Genomic DNA, 18,831 nt, shown 5'->3' with positions numbered 1-18,831 from the left:
TCCCCCCCCCCCAGAATTTAACAACAAATTCCTTAAAGACTCTTACAATTAAATAAATTGGCTTTGATTTTATGTAGTTCAGAAAACTGAAAATTGACTCACCACTCTTGACATTAAGTACATGGTGTTTGTCCAAAGACCAGCCTCCTAAATTTGATGGGTCTAGTTCAAATCCTTGCAGCAGCGCTGTCCTCTTCTCCCACAAAATCAAACTGGGGCAAGTCTCATATTCAAAACCCACGGAAACTTAAAAAACAAAAAACAAAAAAGAAAGATAACCTTACTGCCTTCCCAGTGGGCAAAAATGAGTGGACAATGTTCCAAATAGTTGAACAACTGGTTTTCAAACTTTGGCAATAAAAAGGAATGATTATGTTCCACTTTTTCCTCCCACAATATTGAAGTCAGATTTTTTATTTAATTCAACCTTGAAACTTGATTCCCTTCTACTCTGGAGGGACCTGATGACCTTTTCATTGAATAGCTGGCTTTGGGAAGTGACTTGATGAAGGGGGAGTAAGAAAAATCATTAAAAAAGCTAATAAAAATCCTCCTATTAGATGACGAGATTCTAATTTTAATTAGTCTCATATTCACAATATTTATTTATATTTATTGCATGTGGCATATACTAACTCAGTTGAAAGAGGATGGTAGAGTACAGCAGCTTGCACTTGTGTGTGCACGCACATGTCTGTGAGTGTGTGACTGTGCGTGTGCGTGTTATATCTATATTCTAACAGGATCTGTGAAAAACTAGAAGAAAGGCGATAATGTGGATTTTTTTAGAAAAAGCCAAAGCATGAAAACAATCGAATCTTTAAAATAAAATGTCCCTTTTCAATTAATTGCAGTTCCTGCATCTTTTTAGCACTGCTATTTCCAGGTGAACCCAAAAAAAAAGATGTAAGATTTTCATGGGCATTTCTTTTCTCTTCTGCTGGAACCAAGAACTCTGGCTAGGTGAATTAAAAATGTTTATAAAACTACTGGACTGAAGCGCACTGGAAGAACCTATTATAATTTCAATTGTGCAACAGTACAAGCAACCTCTAAGAGCAATGTGCACTAGACTGCAGGTGGGCAACAAAATACCAGACATTCCAAATATTAAATTCCATTTTTAACGACCAGTAAATACAGGAATCCTATTATTTTTTCTAACAAATGTGTGCATGACATGTCATTCAAAAATAAAATGGTGTAAAAAGGCATGGTTTGCTTTAACTATTTTTGAACAGTAAGTAGATTTTTTGCAGCATTTTTAAATCAGTCACTGTAAACCAGGGAGCTGGACCTAGAGACCCACATGCTGGGCAGGAGCCATGTGGCTGCACCTTCCTCCTCAGTTTGATTGGGCATGTGATGCCCAGTGCATACCCCCACAATTGCCACCATCACTTCCCCACACTACCTGCTTCCTGAAGCAGCAGAGCAGGGGCAAGAGGAGGAGGAGGAGGAGATACTGGAGGCAGACAGAACGGAGCAGTACTTGGGTGGCTGCAGCAGCCCTGCTGGGAAGCTGTGTGTGCTGGCTGGGGCCACTGGTGGGCGCAGGCGGGAGTGTGGCACAGGTTGCAATGCGTGGGTGTAGGAGGGGCTTGGCCCCATGCAGAATGCACAGGGGCAGCAGTGGACTGGATGGGGGTGGACAGGGAGCAGACCACACCTGCACCACCCAGGCTCTGCTGCATGTGCCCCCTGCTCCCCTCCCCTCCTGCTGCCTCCAAACCTGACTGGCCCCTTGGACCTGACCCCCACATGTATGTGCATACCCACCCACTCACAACTCCCCCTATCCCCCCACCTATCCCCCCTTACAATATACACGAGTAAGACCTTATTTTGAGTGATTATGCATTCACCTCTATATAAATTACTAAAAAAAACATAAATCAAGACAATAATTATTTTTTGAAATATAATTATAGTAGATGCTTGATTTTTTTAATTCCGTTTGTTTACCATCTATAATCTTATACCATCTATAAGATTTTATGTGTGGGCCCCTGACAGCTCACCAAACTCATTTAGTGGCTCTCCAGCTGAAATAATTGCCCACCCTGTTGTACATGCTACAGTTGTCATCCAAACATTTTACTATTTGAATGTGATGACATACCTACAGCATCCGACAGACCATAAACCTTTTGACCATATGCATCTGTTTTATCCCAGATAAATGTATATGCCAAGTTGGGGGATGCTTGAAATGACTTTTGAAACAGATGCCCTTCCACAGCTACCATCAAATGAACTTTAATTAGGTTCAGAGGCACAAGAGACTGGGTCATGGTGATTTTAAGCAAAGATTTGTATCCAGCAGTACGAGAACTCAGATAGCAGAGCTTTACACGAGAGCCAGGAATCTCAATTTCTTCATGAAGAACCTGGATAGAAACACAGAGCAGACATATTATACTTATACTATGCTTCATTTGGAAGAGATATCTGTTTGCACCCTACTTACGAATTAATGACTTTCTACTGCTGGGAATTTGCCGCTTTGCCTTACAGCAGTGATTCAGTCTAGGTTCTGATTTCTAGATTAATAATTATTTGGTCACTGTTGTTTCCTTTTTAAAAGCACACCGTTGGCAAAAGTGTAAATAAGAACAGCAGGCTTTATTGCTACTTATATGCAAGGGGGCCACAAGAGGCTGCAATTATATGAACCTGCAACTTCCTCTGACAATCGGTATAAAGCAATAGGGATGCCATAAATGAATAAAGCAGCAATAATAATAATAGCAGTGTAGATCATTAAATAACTCGTTATCATTTATCCCCATGACTAACATAAGAAGCAGCAGCAGCAGCTTCTGGTTAGTTGCCCACACAAAGATTTTACAAAATTCTCTTGAAACCATTTAAGCTATAGATAGAAATATAAAAAGGCTTAATATTACATATGATAACGGAAGAGTGGAAGATAGTCAAGAGAGATGTCCATGTGAAATAAACTTAGCACATTTTCTTCAGACTTTATTAGTGATATCTGTCCTTTAGCTCACCTGATAGAATGGATGTACAAAGCTCCCACTTGAAATCTCATCTACACCAAGTCTAGCCAGTGCAAGGTGAAACCCTGATAACTAGTATGTCTTGGGAAGGTGGCCACTGCAGGGAGTACTTGTTTTTAATATACTTTTCACTAATGCTGTTCATACCTGGGTTTCTGGTACTATGGGATTTCGACCAGGAGCATCACTGAAGAATGTAGAAAGTGGTGATGAAATGATGACTGGGTCAGGGCGGACAAAGCCACTTAGGTCACAGCTGGGAATGGAGTTCTCCTCAGTCTTCATCACCAGAGTATCCATAGCATAGAAGCTATTCCATGGCAACCACACTGTCCTTTCTTGACTCATAAATGGGGCCCGCTCAAAGTGCAGACTTAGGGATGCCCCACCATTTGCGACCAAGTCAAACCTAGGAAAATGTGGGTTTAGCACAAGAGGTGAGCATTACCATGGTAATAGCATGCCCAGCAAATTGAAATCAATGTTAAATTCAAAACACGCATATTGCTGGGTTTTTGGTTGTAGCCATGTTGGTCTAAGGACATAGCCAGGCAAGGTTCGTTGAGTATATGCAATATCTTGTATTAGACTAACTGAGTTGGCCCTATACTCAGTTTGTCTAATAAAAGATATCCCATTTACTCAGACTTGTATATCGTGGTTCAAACTACTGGCATTTAGATGTGGACCCTTTTAAAGTCCTAAGCAGCTGGTTGGAATCCAATGAAGATCAGAAGGGACTTGAAGCCGCTCTTACAAGTCCAGTTCCTATGTGAACAAGAGTCCATATCTCAAAATTACCAAGGTCATCAGCATATTTGCTGTTACAAATAGTTTCCACTGAGAGAGCTACCCCTTATATAGCCTGACCACTGCATTATCTTTTCACTCGTAATTGTGTCCATCTAGGTATTGTGTCACATGCAACTAATAGAGTAGCAAGGAGAAACTTGTGCAGCCTCTCTTCTGTGAATAAACAGAATTGCTGTCCCAAGGAACAATGATCTGGCATCTTTCAAGGCACTAAACAATTACTTCAAAAGCTGCTGGATTTATGTGATTTGCACATGTAGCCGTGTATCCCCCTCAACCTTTGGAGATCTATTGAAAAGAAATAAAATACTTACTGATCCCTTTCCCACTAGGGATAAAAATGGTTAGTTTTCATGCACAAATTGGCTGATGGCAATGCAATACTGGGATAATATAAAACAATATCTTATCAGGGTTTAACTCGCTACTGCAGTACTTCACTCTTACGTCAGTGTAACTTCATTAAAATCAACAACATTATACTAATGTGATAATGTAGTAGGATGGTGGAATGTAAGTAAATTTATACCCTCCCTATAGTTCAACTGATTCTTGTCAATTATTTCAGTTCAATTTTTTGGAAGATAAATACACATAAAACTGCAAATATTTACAGTGCATTTGCTATGGCTGTTTTATTTTAGTTGCCATAGCCAATAAATTATACAAACCATGACACTCATTTTTGTTTGGGCTGAACTTGTATGCATTTCCAATCAGAAGACACAAGGGGAGAAAAGCACTTCTTCACACAGCAGGGAATTGTCTAAGTATATTCAATTAGAATCTTGTGATTATATTCTACCCCGAAGAAACTCTAAAGATACAGGATCTTCAAAAAAGAAAGACAGAGGCAGAAGGGAACTTTTAACAAAATATACTGCTCTATAATGGTACTTTTTCAGCAGTGTTGGCCTGTCTTGCATTTTAAAATGAAATATTTCTGGTCTCAGCTGGATATTGCTGTAGTCCACAAATGTTTTCATAGATACAGAGCAATTTATTTGAAAGGAAGTCTGACTGCTAACACATTATTATCAAAAGTCAGCCTTTTCATATTTATTTTCAGTTAGCATTCAAAATGCCATGTGAAAAATTACTTTTGTGTTTACTTGATAGCTCTTTGGCCCAGTAGGAATTCCATGCATGATACCACATGGTTCCACTAGATAGCACCATCTGTTAATCTGCACTGATATTACATACTAAGCAGGCACAGAATGAAATAAATACACTTACGTGCCATCCTGGCGAGTGATGGTGTAGCCGTACATTGGATACTTGACAAATGACACATTGACTCCGACGAGTGGAGTTCCATCTGTAGTCACTACTTGGCCTCTTATAAGAGACACAAGGCTGAAAAAGAAACACAATTAGTATTAGTTACAAAAACAAGGCCTATGGTGTATAAAAACAGAGAAGGAGCATTCTTGTGATCTCATTTAGTTCAATGTAGCATAGATCAAAATACTGCCCAGGTCTGCTGGTACTCAAATCAAAGAAATTCATGCTTACTCTATATAGACAGATCAATATTTGGTAACTGGAAGTTAGTATGTTATCTGTCCTGGTTAAATGTACTTGCTGAACCAAGTCTTACTACATTTCCCTGCAGAGAATAAAATGCCATATGACTTCACAGAAACAGGGTTGTTGTGAAAGTCGCTCCTAACAATGCAACATGACTTGGGATAACATTTTTTTAAAGTGCCTAAGAAGGTTGGAAGTCTAAGTTCCATTTTCAGAAGTGACTTTAGCATTCAGGATCATATTTTCAAAAGTATTTAAGATTCTAAAGATGCAGATGTGCACTTAGTACAGTTTTAAAAAGTGTCTAAGGTTTAGACTAAACAATTTAGGTGTTGAAGCCTCATTAAAATGGAAATTAGGTACTTCATCTACTGAGGTGCTTAGAAAATTACCCGAGGTGTAGATTTACTCTTTAGGTTTTTAAGTACTTTTGAAAATGTGACTAACAGCTCAGTCACTTCTGAAAATGGCACCTGCTGTTTTAGGTGCATAGTGACATATGGCTTTGTGTATCTGATGTACGCTGGTCTAAGTCCATTGACTTCAGTGTAACTGCTAATTGGTATAAGCATAAGTGTAACCAGATCTCCTTGCTTTTTGACAGCTGTCTTTTTCTTAACAGAGTTCTCTCATCTTTTGAAGGTTGTATAACCATCAGATCAACAATATCATGTCTTCAGATATTCTACTTCCCGTGTAAGTGTCAAAGCTGGGAATTTTCCGACAAAATAAAACAACAGAAAAACAAAACCTGTCACAAGAACGTTTCCATGTTGACAAAACTTTCCAGAGGAAAGACTTCGCAGGATTGAATTTCAGGTCAAAACCAGAGAGATACTTATCCCAGAATAGTCATTAGCTTATGACACTAACCTGGGATGTAGGAGAATTAGGGACTTGAATCTTTCTGTCTTCCACATCCCAGATACCACCTAAGCATAAGACAACTGGCTATTCTGAGATGGGTCTCTCTCCTTCTTCCAGAAAACGTTCACAAGTTCTCAGTTTCATCCAAATGCACAGTGGGAAACTTTGGTGGGTTAGGAAAACTGCCTTGCTCTTAGAAGCTCCTAATTTGTTGCTACTTTGAATATTTCTTGTTCTAAAATCAACTTTTGTCCTCTAATACTCTGTTAAACTCCCGATGTCAGTCAAAACAGAGATGGAAAAGCACCATGTAGAATATTGGTGGTTTGAACAATTAATTTTTCAAATTAAGTTACATAAGGCTCATTCACATTTTTGAATGTCTGACATATGTAAACCTTGCCTTGTATATCCCTACATCCTAGTTTTCATGTTGTCAACAGGAAAAAATAGGAATTTGTCTAAATAATGAATACGGAAAATACAATTGAGTTTCAAGTTAAAAATCCCTATTTCACCATGAAATTCCCATTTCACCATGAAATGTTTGCACTATTTTCTTCTACCTTCTATTTGCATCTATGTGGAAGAGCTAGAACATGAAAGGCTTCATTTTTGAGCTGGCAGACAAGGTAAATCTGATATATTTTATTAGACCAACTCAAATAGTTGGAAAAAATCTTCTTTGCAAGCTTTTGGGTATAAATACCCTTCTTCAGGGTGAGGAAGCATCTGCAGTTGGTTTGTGCTCTTCCTGGGTGGAATGAATAGTAAAAAAGCCAGAGGCTGGTATGCATGCAAGAAAGCCAGTCAATGAAGATGAACATTGAGGAGTCAGCAGGTGAGAGAAAGGTTCGGCAAGGGGAGGGGAATGAATGTAGCTGGTAAATAGTAGAGAGGTACCTGGGAAGTCAGATGTTAGGCAGGTTATAATGTGTCAAAAATCCAATGTCTATATTTAGTCCTTGGTTTTTTGTATCCAGTAGGTTGACAAAGTGAAGTTCATAGGCTCATCTGTGAAAGGTGTTTTGTAAATTCCCTTTGAGGATTAGAACTGAGGGATTGGAGAGACAGTGATTTTTTTTTTTGTGAGAAATGTGCCCCCACAGGTACTTGGGTATTCTTGTCTTTGATACATTTTTGGTGTGCTTTCATTCTGGTATGCAGTTCTTTGGTCTCTCCTATGTATTTTCCATCAGGGTATTTGGTGCATTGCACGAGATATACAGGAGACCCTCGCCATTCACAGGGAATATGTTCTCGTATCCCCCACAAATGGCAAAATCTGTAAATAAGGCACAAATGGCGAAATCTGCAAATAAGGCCTGGTAGCTGGGGGGGCACAGCTGTGCTGCTGAAGGTAGGAGCCCAGTGCTGGTGGCAGGAGCACGGTGGTGGCAAGTGCAGACCTCCCAAGGAGGTATATTAAAGATGCAGGTTTGATATTCGCAAATATTTGAAACCATGAATGCTGAACCCGTGAATAGTGAGGGTTTCCTGTATTATGTTTCTGGAGGTGCATAACAACCTCTGGCTTCTTTACTATTCATTCCATCCAGAAAGAGCACAGACCAACTGCAGATACTTCCTCAACCTGACAAAGGGTATTTATACCCAAAAGCTTGCAAATAAGAATTTTTCCAACTAGCTGAGTTGGTCTAATAAAAGATATCAGATTTACCCAAAGAACCTTGTCTGCCTATGTCCTTAGACCAACACAGCTACAACCTATACCCCTGCAACATGGAAGATACAATTTTTTAACTGACCCTGTGCTGCCCGGACTTTTCCTTAATAGATTTTGAGTAATTTGGCATGTGTAAAATCTTGACACCTACAGCACCTGGACTGACCCCTAGCTTTAAGACGAGGAAATTAACTCATGTGCTTTTTGCCAAAATCTGTCAAAATTCACATGAATTTTGGGGTAGATATAATGCTAGATATAATGGGTACCCCCCCAAAGGTCAACTGGCAAAGAGTTTCAGATGCCAAGACACATTTGTCTTTATTAGCAATACCAGGGATTACTTTTAGACCTTTTTATGAACTCTGAAATGTTTAAAATGCTCTAATGTGAATTTCTAATTGGCTACTTCATTTTTCTGTTATTCCAGCCGCATTCTTTTGATAGCAAAGAAGAAAGACCTAACTAATTCATGAAAATAATCCTTGCTAGTGCTTTTTGTAGACATTAAATCAAGATTTATTGACCTTCTGGGTCAAATATTAATTTCTGAAATTAGCATATTGTAGCATGATATTGACCTCCATAAAAATCCATGCTTGTTGCAGAAAATATAACTCAGAATGCTTTAGAACAAGCCAAAGATATTTATATTACTAGTTTTTTTCTCAACGTATCCTCTTTTAATAATCACTTACACACCTAGAAGGCTGCAAAGAAGGCTACCACCATGTGATTTTTTAATCTATATTTTCTCAAAATCTTTAACAGTATTAGTCACACACCTTTATTCTACAGTGTCCTTTATATTTTTAAATATCATAGTTAAAGTGTTATCAAAATTGATAATATAAATTCATTGCTATCTGTGATTACTTCCATGCAATAATAAAGCTGCAGGTAGCAGAAACTAACATATAAGTTAATGTGGTTCTTCATTCATGCCATTTGTGTTCCTCTTTTAAATCTGTTTTCAGGGCTATTTCCTCATAGAAGCTTGAAAACAATTATTTTCCTCATCCAATTTTGTTCCTTCTTCCACCTGATAGAAATCAAATGTGAATGGAGGTGAAATTAACATGGCTCTTTTTGTTCAACAGCTTCATTTAACCACATCTCTGTTTGTGCACCAGAGGGATCAATGAGATCAACATGATTTTAGCAATCACGTTTCTGTTATTAGTTCCTTTGGAAGAATTGGGGGAGGGAACTAAAGATTTCTTTCTTTCTTGTATTAAAAGAATCAGTAGCTGTTTCCTTCCCCTTTTTCTCTTTTGTCTCTTGGCAATGGAATGGCAGGGAAACCAAGGAAGGGGCTTGTTACCATTTACAGCACTTTCCCCTGCACAGATTGACAGCTTCAATGTATGTAAATTTTTGGGTTGGACCCCTGGAAAGCAACTGTCTGAAATTCATCTTAGCATTTAAACCTCCATCTTCACAATTTTTAATTTGGACATAAAAATGTGGTTGTATCTGTGATTCAAAATTTGAGATAACAGCCTTGGGGTAAAAAACTGTATAAGCACTTAAGTGGTTTTGAGAAGTGCTACTTCTGCTCAGATTTCCAAAGGTATTTAGATTTCTAAGCTGCAGGTAGGTGCCTAATTGGATTTTCAAAAGTGTTTAAATAGGAGTTAGGTGCTTAACTGGCCTCTGTGTTTTTAAGAATCTCACTGAGCACCTATTGGCCTCTTTAGACATTTGAATACTTGGAACTTAGGACTTAAGTCCTATTAACTTTGACTTTTGAAAACAGGACTGGAGCTCCTGACATATTTGATCACTTCTGAAAATTTTATTCAATTTAATTAGCAGCAACATTTTTCAACCATGGCTGGAATTTTCAAAGCAGCCTTGGGAGCTTAGGTGTCTAATTCCCATTGACTTTGCATGTGTAAGTCTCTGTTTTGTTTGAAAAGTCCGGCCCTTAGCTATGAATGTATATTTGACTATTTTGAAGATAAAAGCCTGAAAGCACAGTAGGATGGATGATTTCTACCTTGTAATTTATGTATTTATTTTTGGTTACTGCCTATTAAGGCAATGTTATAGCACTACCTATTATTCCATGTTATAGCATTATTAAGCACTTTTAGCATTTTTATGGACACAAGCCTAAATGTATTTTTCCCTATGAATCTACATGGACAAAGGAGAATGGAAGTTAAGGTAAACTAAAATGGAATTTCAAACTTGAATTTTTATTTCATAATACATATGGTCTCTAATGTGTCAAGACTGACCACCAAGGATCTTGGTTTTCTCTGTTTAAAAATAGCAAATTATCTGATTTAAAAAACTGATTAATTAACTAATTAATTCTGATTAAACACCTCTAACTCTGTGTTTCTCCATGAACTACATTACCACTATATAAACACCACTATATATATACCACTGATACCTGATATATATAGGTATCAGTTGAACACGTTTTATTGATATATTTATAATTGTAAAGCAATTTGGAAGATTATCAATGTTTCAATCACTATAATAAAATAAATTCTAAATACCTATACACTTTGGCATTTGATTTGGAGTTTTTTATTATGGAAAATCAAGTTACTTCTGACCCCTCTGCTCACCAGGGTGCAGGTTCAGCTGCAGCTGTCCCCCCACACTGCTTTGTGATAATGAGTAGCTGTGATATGCCAGTGCCCTACCCATGACATTGCCCTTTACTCTCAAGCCACAGCCCCCCTGGTCCTGCCAGTGCCCCTTACTCCCCACCCATCACCCCCTGCTGCACTTAGCCCTGCTGGAGGGGCCCCCCAGATGCTAGGACTGATTGCACCTGCTGCAGCCAAAGAAGAGCACAGAGCCTGGAGCCCAGAGCTGGCTTCGCTTCCCCTGTGGGCAGCATGGCTGGAGCACAGCTGGTGGTGTGGGGAGGGTGGATGTGGGCTGGTGGCTGAAGTCTGGCGGCTGTGGGCTCAGGGCTCCCCACCCAGCTGCCACCCCTCCCCCCACCAGGGACCTCCACAGCCCAGTGAGCAGGACCTGGTGCAGCACGTTAGAGCAGGACAGAGCTGCTCATTGTTGCTGCTGGGAGCCCTGCATCACCTTAGCAAGGTGCCCCCTGCGCACCCAGCAGCAGTGGGGGATGCAACTCTGCACTACCACTCCTGCTGCTGCTGGCTGGGCAGGGGATGCTGCACTATGGCAGCACAGGCCTACCAGCAGCAGCACTGAGGTTTCTCACTCCTCTCTGCTCTGCCATGCTGGGTCCTGCCTGCTGGGCCACAGAGGGGAAGGGCAGCAGGGCAAGAAACACCAAGCCCACAGCCACCAGCCCACATCTGCCCCCACCCTGTGCAGAAATCTGGGGGGCATGTGTCCCCATGCCCCACCCCCCCGGAGTGCTCACAATGGCGGGGAACCCCCTTCCCACTGCCCCCTGGACAACCTGCCTGCAGTGCTGTCCCGCTCCCTGCCCGGGCTCTGCAGCTGCATGTTCCCACCCCAGTCCACAAGCCTCAGGCCCCACAGCACTGCCCCCAGCTGGGCAGCACCCCCACAGCCTGCCCAACTCCCTCCCTCCTTCACTATGGCTGACTCACTTCCTCCCCCCCCGCCCCGAACCCAAGACTTACCTGTGGGGATCTGTGGGAGCTGCTCTCACACTGCTTAGCTGCCATGTGTGCATGTGCACATGCATGTGGTACCCCCTTCCTGATCACCCTCCACCTGCTCTCCCCAGCCCCTTGCAGGCCGGAGCTCTGCCAGCCTGCAAGCAGAAACCTGCTGTTTCCCACACTTTTTTCCTTTACAGGAGACAACCTGCATTTTTCTCCTTAAAAAGAGAAAATCTGGATGTTTCCCTTTAAATAATAATCTGTGCTTTTCCACATTTTTCCATGGTGAATGGAAAACCTAGATCCCTGCTGATCACTGACTTCTGCAATACTAAGGCAATACATGTCAGAAAAATGAAAGGCACAATACTTCTGAGACAGGCAATAGTATTAATTTGATTCTCTCAATTTGTCAACAACTAGAGAGTCTAAGCTGAATAGTGAATGGATAAAACTTATTTCAGTGTTTTTATTTTGAAGCCCAATTCGAAATGGAATCATGGAACTTCTGCTGATACCAGTGGGAGTTCCAGTTAAACCTATGCTTTATCCTGAGATTAATCAACAAACAAGAAAGTTGTAGTTATGTTTAATAGGAGCAATATTGCTCAGTGGGTAAGACATGAGACTATAAGTCAGACTGCATAGGATCTTTTGTTAGTTCAATCACTATTTCTTTGTACAAATGTCTTTGCAATTCATTTCCTTGCCTATAACACAGGAATAATATATGTAGGCGGGCAGTCATCTATTGTCCTAAGTATTTTAAAATTTATGGATTAGAAGTCCTGTATTTATGTAAATTATCGTTTTCAGAAGATGGCAGGAACAGGGTTACCAGGGAACAGGCTATTCCCATCTTGGTTGGCACAGTGAGGAAATAACTAAACTTTTGATTTGTATGCCACTGTGACAAGATACAGGCTGCTCCTCTTAGCTAGAGCAAATGATGTTGACTGTAAAATATCCACTATCAGATGAGAGATCAGATATGCATCTTATGCCACTGACTGTATCCCTCCTGGGCATATTACACAGCTTGGTGCTTGACCAGTTCTGTCTTCTCTAGTACTCTCTCATCTTGTTTTTCTCCTCATGCACTATGGCAGCAAAGGAGAGCTACTAGTCGCATTTTAGTCCAGTCATATATATAAAGCCTGTGCATTTTAGGAGACCTTTTTATGACTGGAAATCATTTTTGATTTGTGTAGGATAAAATTTAGCCTTGGGTCACTTTCTTAATTTTGGTGTTTGGCCACCATCTTAAAAAAATGGTGGCCCTGACTAATAGTTGGTAGGGTCAGAAGGGACCTGAGCAGTTCATCCCGTCTGACCCCCTGCCATGGCAGGAAAGAGTACTGGGGTCTAATGAGATGAATAAATATTGGTATCTCAGTACCTATGAGGCTGATTTTGATTTTCTAAATGACTATAAATAGGTACTGTGATAGCCTAAAGACTTTTGTCTGTTGATGAGTATTTAATTTCTCATTGTTTGGCAGCTCTAAGCCATTAAATGTAAAAACCATCAGTATTTACCACTTTTTTGGTAACTCAGTAAGAGTACTTGTTTCAAATGGAAAGTTTTACCATTTATTTCTTCAAAGTCACATTTAATATTATTAGCAACAAAGGTACAAATGATTACGGAACACATTTAAGTAAAAGAAAATGCTTCAACTCAAATTTGAAGTTAAGTCTATGACATGGTCTTAATCTAGGTATTCTTCTTTATCACTATCTTCTCCAGATGACTCTAGAACAGTAGCTTTAATTGGCACATCTGACTGTCTATTTTCATTGTTTAGAGACAATTTTACTCCATCTGGCACTCCACTTTTAGTATGCATCTCAGTTTCCAACACATCCAGCACTGGTCTCTACCCAAAATTTGTTGGATAAAGAGTCTGTACATGTTGTGAATTTCTCCATCCATAGACTTGGCAAGTGTGCTCTGAGGCAATGCTGTCTGAAGGAGTCATGGTCCAGAGGAAGTCTTGCAGAATCATAGTGTGCCATTTGCTGCCATTTACATGCATGGGCAGTGGACAAACTATCACTCACAGGATCATTGTAAAGTATTCTGACAGTGAATGAAGCTAGTTTATTGAACAGATCTTCAGTAAGCTCCTCATTTTTTCAGGGTGTTGCATAGTCACCATGCACGTATCAACTCTTCCAATTGTAAGATTTACTGCATTGAATGTAACTTTACCACATCCAAAGAAACCTCCTGGTGTGTCTACTCTAGTGAATCCATAAATCCCAGGAGCAGCAGATGCTACATTATGCTCTGGAAATAATGAACAGCAGTAGTAGTATGATGGTGCATCTCCTGGTTTCTTCTTGTATATAACTTGCTCAGTTATGCGACTGATGTAGGAAGCGACAACCCATACATCAGTATCTTCAAAATTAAAAATGATGGTGCAGGAATTATCCATTTGAGCTGCATGGAAGAATATCCTTGTGTCAGCCTCACATGGAGATTTCAATACAAAGCATGCATCACGTTCTCTGGATTTTAAATCATAACAGACAAGATTCATTGTGAAGTACAACAGCATGGTGAAGGTAAGAACTCCATTCATTCAAGAGGAAACATTGTTGTCTCATTTTGTTACAATGCCTTGATAGAAATGAGCACCAGGATGCTCCAATAGGCATTTACTGGTCAGAAACAGGGTAGATGTTAAGAACAAACCTGAATGACTTTGAGTAACACTGCTGCCCATGCTGTTTTGTACTAATTTTCAACAGTTCTTCATCATAAACATCATTAATGAAATGAAATGAAATGCCACTGCTTGTGGGTGTAGGCCAGTGACATACTTGAAGAAACTGGGAGTATATTCAGACCATGTCTTTCTTGGTGGGACTTTATTCCATATCATTCCAACATTTATTAATGCATGATAATGTGATGGTGGTGAGATTGACTGGAGGTTCATAAACTTTTATTTGACAGGTTTGTGGAATGTCCATGACTTATTTCACTGCAGTAGAGTCAACCATTTTCCTACACTCTAGCTTACAGTTCTCTTTGTTGCAAAAGTCTCACTTTTTGTGTCATGTATTGACTGAGTTCTGGAAGAAAGTTTCTCCAGAATGTTTCCCACGATCACATTACCCTCATCACGGGCTGTGTGGAGCTCTTCTTTACTTCTTCATTTACCTGCTCTCCAGAGCAAAGGGAACAAAGAGTTGGTCAGTTCAGATCCCATGGGTTTGCGCCCCATTCTTCCAGAGCTGTCTTCACTGCAACAACAACCTTGCAGTCCATCTCCATTCTTAACAGACCCAGTTCTGGATGGCAATACACGGGTTGCTTGAAATGAGCCACCTGTTTTAGTTGTTCCTTAACTGCATAGTACCTGGTTTACTGAGTATGATGATTGCAGTCATGGACAGATTCTTGGTAAATCTAATCCAGCCCCCACTTCTTCTGTTCTAGGATTCCTTGCTCATGGTCATTTCAATGACTTGGTCTGCAGGCAGTTTGCTCTAAGTGAAAAATTGTAGCCATGTACACCTTTTCATCTTCTCCCAGTGTCGTCATTCGCTAGTAATACATTTATTTACCAGTAATACAGGAATGTTAAATAGTTGACATTTCCATAAGCTGCTAATAGTGGAAGCATTGTACGGCAAGTTGATTAATACTCTTTGAAATTAATTCCACTCCTCAGACAATAGTAATGCTGAAAGAGGATTTCAACATCAATAATATAAGATGGAAAATACTTGGCTATATCTGATTCACAACTGAGCATTTCTTCAAACACTGAATATACCAATTCATGAAAAGTAGTTGAACTGATGAATTCATCATGTCAATTTTCTATAGTGATATCTACCAACTGTTTCAAGCTGTGAATTGCTTGAGTATTTTTATGGAGGTATCTATGGATTAACATATTCAGTAAACCTTCTGTTACTAGTTTGTGGAGGCACATTCCTCAGTTGTAATGTTTACCTGAAAACACTCTTTGTGCACCACCTGCAACCACAGCCCCTACAGCAACAGCTAATTCTTTAAGACCACTATGGCCACATCCACACATGCAGGCACATGTGCTTGCAACAGCTCAAATACCAATGGCACAAATTTGTGCCAGAGATTTGTGCCTTAGCACACATGCCTGAACATGCACTTTGGTGTGGGGCAAATTGTGCCAGTTGGGGCAAACTGACCCTGCTAGCTCCTCCCAGATCTTCTGCCAGGGGCAGCTAGAGGCTGGAGCCAGCGCAGGTGCTGGCCCCAGCAGTATAAAAAGCTGTCCTGGCAAGCAGCTTAGGGTTCTTTGCCCTTAGAAGCTTCTGAGGCCCAGCCTGTTGGTATCTGGGGACACTAGCTCTTTGTTCCAGCTGGACTGCTGAAGAAGCCCCAAGCTAGAGTGGCCCCTGCACCCTCTACCCACTGCAGCAGTCTGGCAGTGGAGGCTGGTGCCTGGCTGTGATCTGCTGCCACCTGCAACAGCAACTTCCCCCTTGGACCTGCGGCCCCATGGCTGCATGCCTGCCAGACCCAGACACAGACTGCACACCCACCTGTGTGGGCTGTGATATGGGCACTGCAGCAGAGCCTCCTGCACTTCTGGGCTAGCTGCTAGTGGGCAGCAGGCTGGAGCAGCAGGGGCACAAGGCAGGCATAAAGATGCTCTGGCTGGGTGCTACACAGTCTCATCAGAGGATCCAGCACCTGGTTCCTTCAGGGCATGCTCTGGGAGAATGCCCTGTGCCACTTTTTCCCAGCATGTTTTTTTTTTTTACACGAGGATTTTCCAGTATCAAAATTAGAGTCTGCACTGCAAATATGCAGTGCGGGGAATTTTTTTTCATTCCCAGAGTGCCTCCTGAGGTGTCTCAAACTGCTTTGAGATGCCGCAACAGGCACGTGCTCACTTGTCTGGATGCAGCCTACCTGCATATCTCTTTCCTACAGCATCGAGATAAGACGTTTCTGCGTGAAACCCGCTAAGTATCCCTTTCACATGAGCCCATCTCCTCCCATATTCACAAAAGGCTTCTTCGATATATCTATTCATTGCTTGATCTGCATCAACTGAATCACTGGCATCTTCTTCAGGTCAGCAACTTTTTGGCAACTATCCATCACATCTATAACAACTTTTTTGCTTGGACGCTGTGTGTAACATTTAACTTTGTATGTTTCACATTTCATGACATTGCTTTCAAGAGAGCAATGATATCTAGTTAATGCTGGGACCCTTCCATGTGGTTGAATCACTTGGAGAAATGCATGGGCAGTTAACCAGGGCAGCAGTATTCCCTCAGAGCTATCCTCCAATCTTCATGGTTGTGGCTGAGCACGTAATTTGCCACTCCCATTTTTTCTGGAAATAACCTGGCAGACTAGACTTTTCTGAACTTCAGGTTTTGGTATAACCAAGGTTGTTGTGTCTGAAATACTTCATTCTTGGTGAAATGAAATTAGTTGCACCAAAATCAAAATTGGCCTCAATTTATTCACCTTGTCAGCCATGGGCGCAATTTTTAAAGATGGTGACCAAATGTCATGATTAAAAATGTGATCCCCCAAGCTAAATTTCTTCCTTAAAATCTAAGTTATGAATTACATAAATAAAAAAGGTCATTCCCAAAAAACACACAGGCCTCATATATATATGACTAGACTATTTATATACAGGGCCAGAAAATCTTACCAAATATTACATTTAAATGGAAAACAGGAGCAGGGTTTTTTTGTCATTTTTAGACAGTTCTACTTATTTATTTTTAAGGTTTTCTGAATCATCCAGAACAGTTGTATCTAAGCAGCAGCATAGACATAATGCAGCCATGACTCATCTGGCACATAGGGATATGCCATGCTCCTCATTTTGCAGTTAGAGTCACTAAGGCACAGATACATTTAATAACTTGGCTGAGGTAACAAAGGAAGTCTGCAGCAGAGCCAGGAATAAAAACCCAGTTCCCTGGGACCCAGTTCAGTCTCTGATGGCCCATTCTGCTGCCTTAAATAGGAGGATGTGAACAAGTTTATTTTATTAATCAAGTTCTTAAAAAAATACAATGAAGGACTAAAATATAGACACATTTAAATAAAAAACTGTAAAAAGTAAAACAGGCTTTTTTCAGGATATTAGGGCATCACATATATATTAATGATGAATTGGGTTTTAGTTTATTTATATATGTAGAATTAGCAACCAACTGTAGAGTAGGCCTGGAGCCTCAAAGATGGAAACTGATCTAGTATGGTAGCATTATAATGTGGAAGCAAAAAGTAAAATGATTTTGTATAAAGAATAAATAATTCAGCAAAATAAAGATACCTAATTTCATTTATCCTTAAAACATTAAAGCTACTTCATTATACCAAAGCCGTATTTCAATATTTGCCCTATCTATACTCTGCAAATTACAACATTCTTATTAATTGAAAACTAGCATTTCTCCCCTTCGTAAACTGTAGTGTTCTCGTAAGTCTGGGCAAGTGCTTCTCAGTGCAGGAAACCTAGCGCTAGGCTGTGGCATGATGGCAGAATGCAAAGTTAGTGTTATAAAATAAAGGGAATAGTAATAAATTGTGACAGAGTGCCCTCAATAGGATTGTTCCCTGAGACAGAAATGGATATAGCTCCTGAAAGCAGCATTTCACATTAAAACATGAATAAAACCCCTATGATGAATGTATCCAGGCAGTGCATCCAGGCCGATATAATGTAATATTTATAACTGCTACCTGCTGTTGAAGGGGTTTTCTCCTGGAATTATATGAGTACTCTCCTTCCCCACTAAGAGCTTGATTCGATCATAGAATGACTTCACGGTTGGTGAACCAGAGTAGCTCTGTTGTATGATGTCAAGAGGATCACGTGAGCCCCGGCACAGCAGGCTATTTTGACAAGTAGACTGGAGGCAGCAATCTGGGTCTAGGCAGTCCACAAGGCCATCTGAAAGGGGAAGAATCATCAAAGTTCAGCCATCTGTAGTTAGCTACCAAATATGCAGGATTAGGGTCTGGACAAAAGTACACTTTAGCCACTTCAAAAGGGGTGAGGGAGCTGCTACTTGGAAGAACATGCTGTAGCTGTTACGGTGTAAATGCCACATTTGCATGAACCTGTGGCAATACAAGTTCGCTAAACTGCCGTAACATTGACCATGGATGAGGTATGGCTAAAGGTGGAGCAGTTTTGCTGCTCCACCTTTAATTTTTGTGTCCATCTGTGCCCTACAGGGACACATTCAAAATAGTGAACACAGTTTAATTGCTTAACCTTACAACATTTGGCAGAGTAAATGTTCCAAATAAAGAGAGGAGGCCAGAACTGTTTTG

General features: G+C 40.5%; 1 protein-coding gene across 8 annotated transcripts in view; it reads right to left on the bottom strand.

Annotated features, from left to right (window-relative positions):
* TENM2 (teneurin transmembrane protein 2) overlaps positions 1 to 18,831 on the bottom strand; it is a 1,200,689-nt gene that overhangs the window by 49,521 nt on the left and 1,132,337 nt on the right. For all 8 annotated transcript variants that reach the window (XM_090064279.1, XM_090064280.1, XM_090064278.1 and 5 more), the window contains 5 exons: positions 18,235 to 18,445; positions 5,076 to 5,195; positions 3,171 to 3,432; positions 2,123 to 2,390; positions 103 to 246 (listed from right to left, as the gene is read on the bottom strand). In XM_090064279.1, coding sequence (XP_089920405.1) covers positions 103 to 246; positions 2,123 to 2,390; positions 3,171 to 3,432; positions 5,076 to 5,195; positions 18,235 to 18,445 — 1,005 coding nt within the window. The remainder of the gene's footprint in view (positions 1 to 102; positions 247 to 2,122; positions 2,391 to 3,170; positions 3,433 to 5,075; positions 5,196 to 18,234; positions 18,446 to 18,831) is intronic.

This window comes from Crocodylus siamensis, chromosome 10 (assembly GCF_052110815.1).
Source record: "Crocodylus siamensis isolate JL-2025a chromosome 10, ASM5211081v1, whole genome shotgun sequence".
Taxonomy (NCBI): domain Eukaryota; kingdom Metazoa; phylum Chordata; order Crocodylia; family Crocodylidae; genus Crocodylus; species Crocodylus siamensis.
Note: the sequence above shows the minus strand (reverse complement) of the source record. Positions and strands in the feature narration are given on the sequence as shown.